Below are 11,065 nucleotides of genomic sequence, written 5' to 3' on the forward strand. Positions count from 1 at the left end.
GTAGGTATTCTTACTACATTAAAATCAAAATCCTACTTAACGTCGGTAAGGACGACATCTGAAAATATATTTTTCATATTTAATTATTATTTCGTTTAAATGTTTGTTTTAATTGGATACCGAAATGTTTCAGACATTTCTTTCACGAACAAGACGAACAATATACATATTTTTAGCTATAATACCACAGCAAATGAACCTTTTGCACAATATTTTCAACCTTAACCAACTGACGTTAGGCGCAAATTAGAGGACTTTAGTCAACATTTTAAACGATCGTTTCAAGTAATTCAGTAAACCACAATAAATTTGTGCTTATTGGCTAAAACAATAATCTTTGCGGTGTGCACGGTTGATCGTTTTCCGCAAAATATTTTCTAGAATGATATTCGCTGGTAACTGATGAATGTCACACAATAATATCATAACAAAATACTGAGTGCGGTGATATTACAGTTAAAAATCTAAAAAAAAAAATTAAATTAAAATCGTTCATTTCGCCGTCCCGTTTAAACCCGTTTATATTGATATTGGTTTTGTTTTGTCATGCGATTTTCTGCGACGCCTTCAGCTCGGTCCATTTACTGTTACGAGTGCGACAGCGCCAAGGACCCGCGATGCAAAGATCCGTTCAACTACACGGCCATGCCTCAAGATCAACCGCCACTGGTCAGCTGCAACGGATGTTGCGTTAAAATGGTGCGGTACGTGCGAACGTGTAAGTATTAAACTCTATCTATTACTCTTTCATTATTTTTTTTCAAAACGATTTGTCCAATGTACAACAGTACAACACATATAAATTTGCTACGATAATATTTGTATCGTATTTACAATTAATAACATAATATTGGTATCAGCTGCGGGTCCAATAGAGGGGGGCAAGGGGCCATGCCCCCCTAGTAGACTCTGGAGAATTGAATAAAACGCATTGTTTTACGGATAACATTTTACCGAAATTTTGTTCAAGGTGCCTCCCTCCCCGTAAATATTGTGTTCTGGATCCGCGCCTAATGGGTATCGTGATTTGGTTTTTGCTGAATTGCTGCACTCGATTACGTATTCCGTTTACCTAACTACCAAAAAAAATTTTTTTTGTATGTTTTATTTCAGTCTTGGGGACGGCAATTAATCGGCACGTGTTTTTCCGTCGTACATTTATCGATTGTATTTATACCCGATATTCCACAAGCTAATCATAATCTTATAATCTATTTATGATTTCTGTTTTCGTTCGGCGGATAGGGTTGATGTGTATAGAGCGTCCATTTCACTGGTTTCACTATTTTGATAGAACGCCGACCCACACTTACAGTACAGCTGTTTTTACAAAACTTGACCCCCAGTCAAGTCCTCCATATGTTGATCGGTTACCGCTTACCAATAAAATAGGTCCTTTACCGCGTTAAAAAATTACCTTACTTTCAAAAAGTTATTTTTTTTTCGGATATTAACACAGTTCACGTTATCACGATGAAGTGTTAAGTGGCTTTAAATCCCACAATCGATAGGTGCGATTATATATTTATGATACGTAATACGTAATTTATATATACGTTAGTAGGTACATAATATTATATATTATGTAGGTATCGAAATGCAAAGTATTTTTGAAACGACCAATAGAGAATGAAGTACGAAACTACGAACGAATATTTTTTTCTCAGATGTGTTTCCACGCAGTCAAACACTAAATTGTATCGGTGACTAAATGATATTATATGTATATAATATGGTACGCACATGACCATAGTACATTGTCGCCGTACGATCAAATTAGTCACGCACATGCAGGAAATGGACCGAATGATGGCTAATTAAATTGACGCCCTTTTTTCATGTATAGACCGTCTAAACGTCGGACAACAATTTATAGGTTTCTTCCGGTAGTTGAGATAGTTTGATTATAAAAATTCAAATAAGCGTTGAAACTTATAAACAAGTTTAGGTACTCTGCGTCGGTCAAAGCTTATTTTCCGTGTCGAAAAATAATTTTAAATGTTTTACTTTCCGTATAAACAATTTGTTGAAAATTGAAAAAGTTCTCCGACACGGCCATAATAAAATCGTTAATGTATTTTTGTGTTCAAAATCGAACCTCTAGAAGTAGGTACTTGCATTTTTGCCCACGTCTATATAGACTATAACTTTATTTTACATCCATAAATTAGTTTTGAATATTTTAATATTGTACTGCAAAAATTACACGAGTATCTAATGTGGGTTATGTATGGTTGGGGAAATTATGCTTGTTTGGAAGGTGGTGACAGGTGACTCTGTGTACACAATCCACAAACACCAATGAATATTTTATTGGTTAGTTTATATAATAACAGACAACTGTATTTTAGGTACAAAAGACCAAAAGGGAAATTAACAGATAGGCGCCCTCCCCCCCTGCTCAAACCATCATATAGAACATATCTCAATTATAGGTATATACAATTATAACGGCTTATAATATAAATTATTATCATTACTTCATCACGATAATTAATTAAATAAAACCTTATAAATTTTAATGAAGTATACTCAGAGCTATTGGTGGTATAATAGCATTCGATCTAGTGCTTTTTAACAAAATCGGTTAAACCTCGCGAATTAGACGCTATCAATGAGTTCGACACTTCGACCGAGTAGTTTTTATATTTCATATCTCTCGGCGTGTTAAAAGATATTTAGATACATTAATAGTTTTATCACATTGAATATACAGTATATACGATAGGTATATGTATTATAATATATAAAGATGTTTTAAACAAATGTATATAGTGTGCCAACTTTTTCAATTGGGAATTTTTTTCACTAAGTAGATATAGGTAGTTATTTTTTAATCCACAGAAATCAACTACTGACAAGGTAAAGTGTTTGCGAATACCTATCCTTCTCGAGCCATATCGTATTTTTGTTTTTGTTAATAAATTATGGTATGCAGCCATGCATAGGCATGTAAAATGCACTTTGATACATATGGCTTATGGATATAAATCATAGACAACAAAAAAAAACTTTAATTTTTTTCATCTATGGGAATAAGTAGCTTATTTTACGAACACGATTCGTAAAGCGTATAATATAAGGCTGTACATTGTGAAGAAGCTTATAGTCCGTTAATGACATTATAGTTAGTACTTAGTGAGTATATATGTATATGGGCGAGTCATTTCAGTCGTTGGTGCCAAAACGTTTGCAGGTCATTTTTAAATCATTATATATACTAACTATATAGGTTAAAGCAGTACATTAAACATGTATACTTAACACTGTATAGGCCGGCGATTGAAAATATGAACAACCAGGAATGTCATTTTTTTCCTTTTTGAAATTTTGATCGGACTTTTTTTAATTTTTATGATTTTATTGTTGTTAACATAATATACCTTATTCAACAGTTATTATGTATATTTTTTTATCGATAAACCAAAAAAGGCATTAAAAACAAACGTGAATGCACATCTCCATTCCTCCCTCCACGAAAAAAAAATTACGAGTCCCGATGAATTTATACGTAAATTCCAAGTATGTAACATAATTATTGCGTACGATAGAATATACATAAATGTGTAATATACATACCTTTTAATAAATTTCAATTAAGCCACTGCTACTGCCTACTGATAATGGAAACAAACACGATGACTTGTACGTGCATGAAACGAAAGTAGGTAATGCCTTTACACCACCACTTAAAAACGACGACGCGTCAGCAGAATTTTTTGTGCATATTTATTATTTTAATAAATAATAGGTATATTAATTGTTAACGAGACACGTAGGTATCGTAAACGTTTGATCGTTTAACAAGCCGCTTAGATAAAATCGCGAATATAATTTTTTTTTTTAAATAAATTAACAAAAAAAAAAAAATTTAACTATTCGATAGTAATTACTAAATAATATATTAGGTACATTTATGATACGCAAACGTAACCGTTACAAACAACGTATAGGTAGTAATAACCAATAAATATAGATTTTTTTTTTATTATTATTATCAATTTTGTTTATTAAATACAAGTGAATTGTATACACTATAATAATAAGTGAGAAATTATTGACACGTGTATGGCATTTTATTAGTGAACAAAAAAAAAAAAATTAATTGTATCGATCGACAAATATTTCGAGTTTGTAATTTTTCACGTGGCCGAACAAACCGAAATGTCGTCTTCCGTGGTGATACGTGCGTGGAGATGGATGTGAGATGAAAGAGATATTGAATTACATTATATATATAAGACGGAATAAACTTTTTACATCCGAACAATATTCAAGTATTCAACGACGAATCTCAAAGCGGATCGTATACAGATATAGATATATACAAGTAACAGAGTCTGTCGATGGCAATTGATCGTCTTGTGTATAAATGTGTTTCGTACAAATCACGAGACAGACGAAAACTTTCTTGTGTGGATCACGTAGAGGTATTCAGGTTTACAGCTGTTGGGAAAAATAATAATAAATACAATAATAGTATATGCTCTGCGAATAGATTCCACAGCGTGTTTTTTCGTGATTAGGTTTATTGTTATGTTTTCTACAATAATATTATAAGCTTACAGTTTGTTCAATGCGTGTAGGTACCTATATAATATCATGTACCCGCAGTATAATAATATTATACACTAGCGAAAATAATATAATATCGAACGGACAACGGATAGGTTCATATCTATAAAGAAAAAAATCATCGCGACACCAGTGTTTCATAATCTTTTGACGCGTGCACAATACTATTTAATTTGCCAAAATCGGTTTCCGTTACAAGCCATATTACAATAATACGCGAAGCACCGACTGTGCGAGTGATGGCTGAACTACTTACTGACTACTGTAGGTACGTCGAGTGATTTATCAAACTTGCTCAACCTCCTTTAATTTTTTTTCATTAACAAATAACAATGTGATGATGCAGCAGTTCATCGAAATCTTATATGTATGTATTCGAAAGTTTTAAATCTAGTAAAATATCGTATTTACAAATGCACGAGTTGGTTATACTACCTGTTTGCTCTAAAAAGAGTAAATCTGACGATATACGAATAACCCCCGTGTTTCAAACGATATATTCAGTTTTCTACGTCATATTTTTATCTTTTTTTTTCGTACATTTTTGACATGTTTGAAAACATACATGGAAACGATCGAAGTTTTTGAGCTTTTACGCCATGTGTCTTTGTACATAATAACGATTCAAAACACGATAAGCGTTTTATTAACGATTTAAAATAGAAATTTTAAATTGTTTATTTTTGCTGTTATTATGATATAAAATAAGATATTTTAGACTTGGCTAATTACACAATGGAAATGTTTCATATAAAGTAATACTATAGAATTGTTTAAGTAAATTCTGAAACTAATGATAACAGTTCTAAATGTGTGAGATCAATATTGAGTGTTTTATTAACAATTTTAATTGAAATTGTATATAACTATATATAAAATTAAGTTTTTTATTTTTTTAAAGTTTTGAAATAAAATAAATGAACTTCCTAAGTTTAAAGAAATTAATGAAACTAGTTGTGTTAGATGCAAATTGATTAAATGTAAATTGAATTTTTTATAAGGAATGGAATTTAAGTCATTTTCAATTGTAAGTATTATTTATTATTTAATATAGAACATTTATGCTAATGCAAAATTTTATTTTAAAAACATTGAACTTCATGTGCAGTTACCTTTTTTGTATATTATAAAGTAGACTAGTAATCAATGGTCACTTTTGATTTAGGATCACCACACCAATGTTCTATACATATACCTATTCTTTAATATGTTTTATACCTACCGACCATCCTAACACAAAATTAAATACTGAACACATCCAAAGTAGTTGCATAGAAAGTTACATACAAAGATTCAAAACAAATAGTTTATGGTTTTGAAGAATAAAATGTTGTCCTCAAGTATCGGCTCTCAGAGATGTGATGATTCTTAAGAATTATGATTTGAGTTAACACGATAAACATTCACAATATTCACATAATAAGTTATGACGGTGCTATACTTGAATTACTTGAGTTAGAATAATAATTCAACAAATAGTACAAATAAAAATTGTCGAACGCTTTTAAACCTAAATGTTTAATATAGATAATAAGGTCTACGTGGGTGAAATACTATTGCACGCATTTTACCTTTTTAATAATATGAATGCACTTGTTTAATGAGACAATAGAACATATATTTTTGATAAGATATAAACACCCTTGAGCATAAAATTTGCTGCGACATTGGCAGATTAGACATAATGGAACCATTTAATTTTTAACTCATAAATGTTTAATTTAATTGTAAACAGTTAGTATTAATAAATACATCACATACTAAAAAAAACAAAGTTTTTTAATTTGGCTCTGGTTAAGAGTAATTAATAATTTAGTCTAAATTTGTACAAATTAAAACATAAAAACTCAATAGAAAATATACAAAAATTTAAAGTATATAAATATACAGTCAATACAAATTTTTAGGTTTATAAACAGTGGTGTATTTAGGGGGGGGGCAAAGGAGGAAATTGCCCCAGGCAGCATTTTAGCACACAGGTTTTATTTTTAAACCGATTTAAACAGTTGTAAAAAAAAAAAAATGTTTACCCAGGACAGAAAATCCTAAATACGCCCCTGTTTATAAAGCTGGCTAAGTTCAATTAAATAACTAATTAATGTGTCAGGTGTTTTGTTATTCTTATAATTGTTGTATAAACTGATAATTTTATCATAGAGTAGTGTATCTTCTTTTGTCATTTTATTGACAGAACCTTCTTGAGCGATTGAATGCAGTTTTGTGGACGTTTTGGCTTGTGTTTGAATTAAAATAGAAATTACTTTTGGAACTTGAGGACGGCGCGCATAAAACTGTCCATCAAAAGTACGGTGAAAACTTTCCGGACCATTTATAGTTCTTAAACTAAAAGTGAAAATATAAATAATAAATATAATAAATAAATCTTCATTCACAAAGTATATAATCTTACCTAGAATTTAGTGATGGTTCACTAGCCCACACATTTGGAGGAAATATACTATTGGGTGAAACAAACGTTTCCAAAATGTAATCAGAAAAAATTATTCCATTTTTGTGATTGGGACAAATACTAATTAATTCTATGAAGGCGTCCTCAATTTCATTTGGAGGTAAAAAAGTTAATCCATAGAACATTTTAATCCATTTTCCAAAGTCATCATCATTCTTCATGTATGGGTATCTTAATTGCGAATGTTCATTTATCTAAATTATAAAACTTTTAGGTAAGAATATTAATGTGAAAAATCACAAATCTCATATAAATCCTCATATCTCACTTGGAAATCAAAATATTGAATCAAGGTGGATATATAGGTAAAACACTTTGATTATAAATTGATTGAAAAATGTATACCACTTGTGATTTCCACCGGAAGCGCTGCCTACCCAATGAAGGCTCAAAATGTTCATATTTCTATACAAAAATACAATGCACGATGCTTGCAAAGCCATAAAAGTATACCTAATATATCAATTAAATTTAAGCAATGAATAACATAAATTAATTTTAATTAACATAAATCTATTTTTAATAATACAATTACTGATAATTACCCGCAATTTTTGAGAAGAATTTGTGGGGTAGATATAGACATGCTGCCTATATGTGTTATAATTAAAAACTACTATTTATTGTAACTATTGTCATATGAAATATAAGTTAAAGTAATGGTAAATTTATAATTTCCTCGATTTGCTACCTCTCCTTAATCTCATTGTCATATGTTTATTTTTTTTTAAAACATTATTGTAGTTGTTCTATGAATCATGAATGGCATAATATTGAAAATTGTATGTACCTATTACTATAATATATATTTAAAATACTAGGTAGGTATTACTATGTATTATATTTAAAATATTATTATATTCAATGAAAATATCTATCAAATTTATGTGTATAATAACAGTATTTACATCATATTACCCTAGTGTACTCTTTTGAAGTTATTCATTTAAGTAGATACCTACCTGGCTACCTACACAACATAATATCTGAACAAACGTGGTTTGAAATTTAATTTTTTACAAAAATACAATATAGTAATAATTATATTAAATATAAATTAGCTACTTAAGTTTACAATTCAAATATAAAACGATTTGATGAAGATTTATTTATATTAATATTATTATTTAGATAGTTAAAATATGTAAATAATATGTTTAAAGTAACACTATTTAAAATTTAAAATATTAATTATATTAGGGCAAGTCCATAACCCTTGTAATTACTAAATATACCTACTAAGTTTAAGTAAAAATAATTTCTGAAATGTATTATGTGCCATACAAACTTTAATATTATGTTTGAGCCTTCATCAGGTAGTCAGTGCTCCCGGTGGCAGTTTACAAGTAGTGTACTTCTTTCGGCCAACTATCATAATGATACAAGATAAGAAAATATGTTTACACCTCAATATATCCACCTTGTATTGAATAAAAACATTTATTTAGTCACTGATTCAATTAAAAAAAAACTTATCAATTATAAGTATAACTGCAGATGATTCTCAAAGATAGACTTAAGAATCCACACATTTATGATTTTTATGATGGAGTAAAAAAAATTTTCATTAATTTTATTAAGATTTTTATATAATTATATACAATACCTATTTTATTTTATTAGTTAATACACATTTAATAATAATAAATTAATTTTATTTGTATTTTGAACTTACTTTATGCCATAAACATTGATGGTAATGAAAATGACAACCAATTAATGCAACTCCTGGAAATACATTGATAGCTGCTCCGTGCACATTCTTATCAAAATCCAAGTACAATTTTTGTACAGTTAAAGGAATTGAACACAATTCAACGCATAATTTATTTAAAAACTTCCAAATGATTTCATAAGTGTTTTTGGTTTTGTTTTTTAAAAAAAAATATACCAAAGGTAAATAAAAACCATTTTTCATACTATAAATGGTGTACATTTGTAAAAAAAATTTTGGAGCATAATCAATATTCCCTTCGGTAAAATACTCATCGCAATTATTTACCATAAAATTCAAATTTTCCTGAGTCGTTAAACAGATAAAATCATCAGTATTCGGAATATAAACGAAATCTTTATTTTTATACATATAACATGAATTATATTTCATTTTCTTTAACTGTAAAAATACTTGATCTATAGATTTTGAAAATGTAGAAAACAATTTTCTTCGTTCATTGTATATTGCTTTTCTTATGGACCTAATATTTTTATAATTAGTTGCTATAGGAGATTTTAATAATTCAGCTCTTAGGAGATTTGAGGGTTTTGTAGATAAAGATTCTAAAGCTTTCTGCTTGCAACGTTCTCTGAGATCCTAAATAATAAAGGAAAAGGTCATGTGTGAACGAAAAATAATTATAAAAATTGTTAAATACCTGTAGCTCAATTTTGTTTTCTTTTGGATGTTCGTGATTGCCTTTTGTTGATAGAACAGTATAATTCGATTCCATTAGTAAAGAAGCTTTACACGTTTTTCTGGTACATCTCCAGCTCATCAAACTATCTTTTGTTTTCTTAATAAAGCGATATTTAAAATCGTTCACCACGAGCAAAGTTGTTTTTCTTTGCGACGTAATGGTACGTACTTCGTTTATTGGCTCCATGATGATAACCGACATTATTTTATTAGCGAGTTAATAGTAGGTAGGTAACTCGACTACGTGCGTGTGAGTGCTTAGTACAATATTATTGTGTATGAGCGGAAAATTCAAAATTACGATAAAAAAAATGATATAATTACGACGTTTAATAGTTTAATTATCTAAAAAAATGACGTATACTATCGTGTTATAAAATTCGGCAATATCGTACAAGATGGCGTCATCATATTATTATTTAACATGTGCAACCTTAACCCATAAGTGTCACGCGCTATCGTATTTTGGCGGGACGCAGTGACGCACAAACAATTTTACGGGCCGACGTCCGTGGGACATTGGTCAGCTGGTATTCGCGGTATTTAAGTGGCGATGTCTGTCGATGTCGGCACTGGATAGATAAGACGCAGTTACGATTAGTCGTCACCACGATTTAAGATAGTATGGTTGCCCGACGACCTATGATAAGATCGTTTTAAACTGGCAACCAAATTAAATAACTAGAACAGCTGGAACATTGACCACTAGCGCTTGCGACGTGATGTGTATCGATATAGAAGCAGAATTTACCGCCTACCGTCAGCGCGGTATACCGGTATTTAAGCTTATAGGATGTTGCCACTATTACATTCAAGCGCTAGTGGTGGATTTTCCAGCTGTTTTTAATAGTGATTTCAGTAGACACTTTACATGATTCGTCGGGCAACCATACTATCTTAAATCGTGGTCGTCACCGTCCAAGTCGGCCGAGATAAAAACTCAGAGCACGCCGCACGGAGACTTACGAAACCACAGTGATTTACCCATAGATAATAAAGATATCTTTATTATCTATGGATTTACCGGACTACGGTGTCCGGCTAATGATATTATTATCATTTAATCTATTCTGAGGTATTATCATTCGGGTGGAGTACGGGTACCTCCGACGTCTGTAGTGGTGGAAAAAAAACGTGTAATGTGTGCACGATTACAATTATTTAAATTTAATGTTAAATCTACTGGCAAGGGCTTCCATAATTTGTGTGTAGTATAGTGATTTCCTGATTTGTTAACAAATCAATATGAGAAACTCGTATTTTCTTCACAATATTATTTAAATAAAATCCTAAAACTAATGGTGCTAGTTCCAAACGTGTGAGATCACAATCGAATGTTTTATTAACGACTCAAAATTGAAGTTGTTATATTTTCGCTGTTATTATGATATTAAAAAAGGTTTTTTAGGTTCAGCAAATTACAAAATGGAAATGTTTTACATAAAGTAGTAATACTATAGTAACTGGTATAATAAGCCACATAATATCTGCAATTAATCAAACAATTTTCAATCAAATGTATACAGTTCCTAATTGATAATGTAATTTATAATAATTAGACGATGTACAATGATTGGGCTATGGCGCACGGTCATTGGTCGTAC

At 30.3% G+C, this 11,065-nt stretch overlaps 1 protein-coding gene across 4 annotated transcripts in view; it reads left to right on the forward strand.

The window, feature by feature from the left end:
• The window catches only part of LOC114126430 (protein quiver), a 35,344-nt gene that overhangs the window by 22,022 nt on the left and 2,257 nt on the right, over positions 1-11,065 (forward strand). For all 4 annotated transcript variants that reach the window (XM_050208065.1, XM_050208064.1, XM_050208063.1 and 1 more), the window contains one exon: positions 572-718. In XM_050208065.1, the coding sequence (XP_050064022.1) occupies positions 572-718 (147 nt within the window). The remainder of the gene's footprint in view (positions 1-571; positions 719-11,065) is intronic.

The sequence above is a fragment of the Aphis gossypii genome, chromosome X (genome assembly GCF_020184175.1).
Source record: "Aphis gossypii isolate Hap1 chromosome X, ASM2018417v2, whole genome shotgun sequence".
Lineage (NCBI taxonomy): Eukaryota > Metazoa > Arthropoda > Insecta > Hemiptera > Aphididae > Aphis > Aphis gossypii.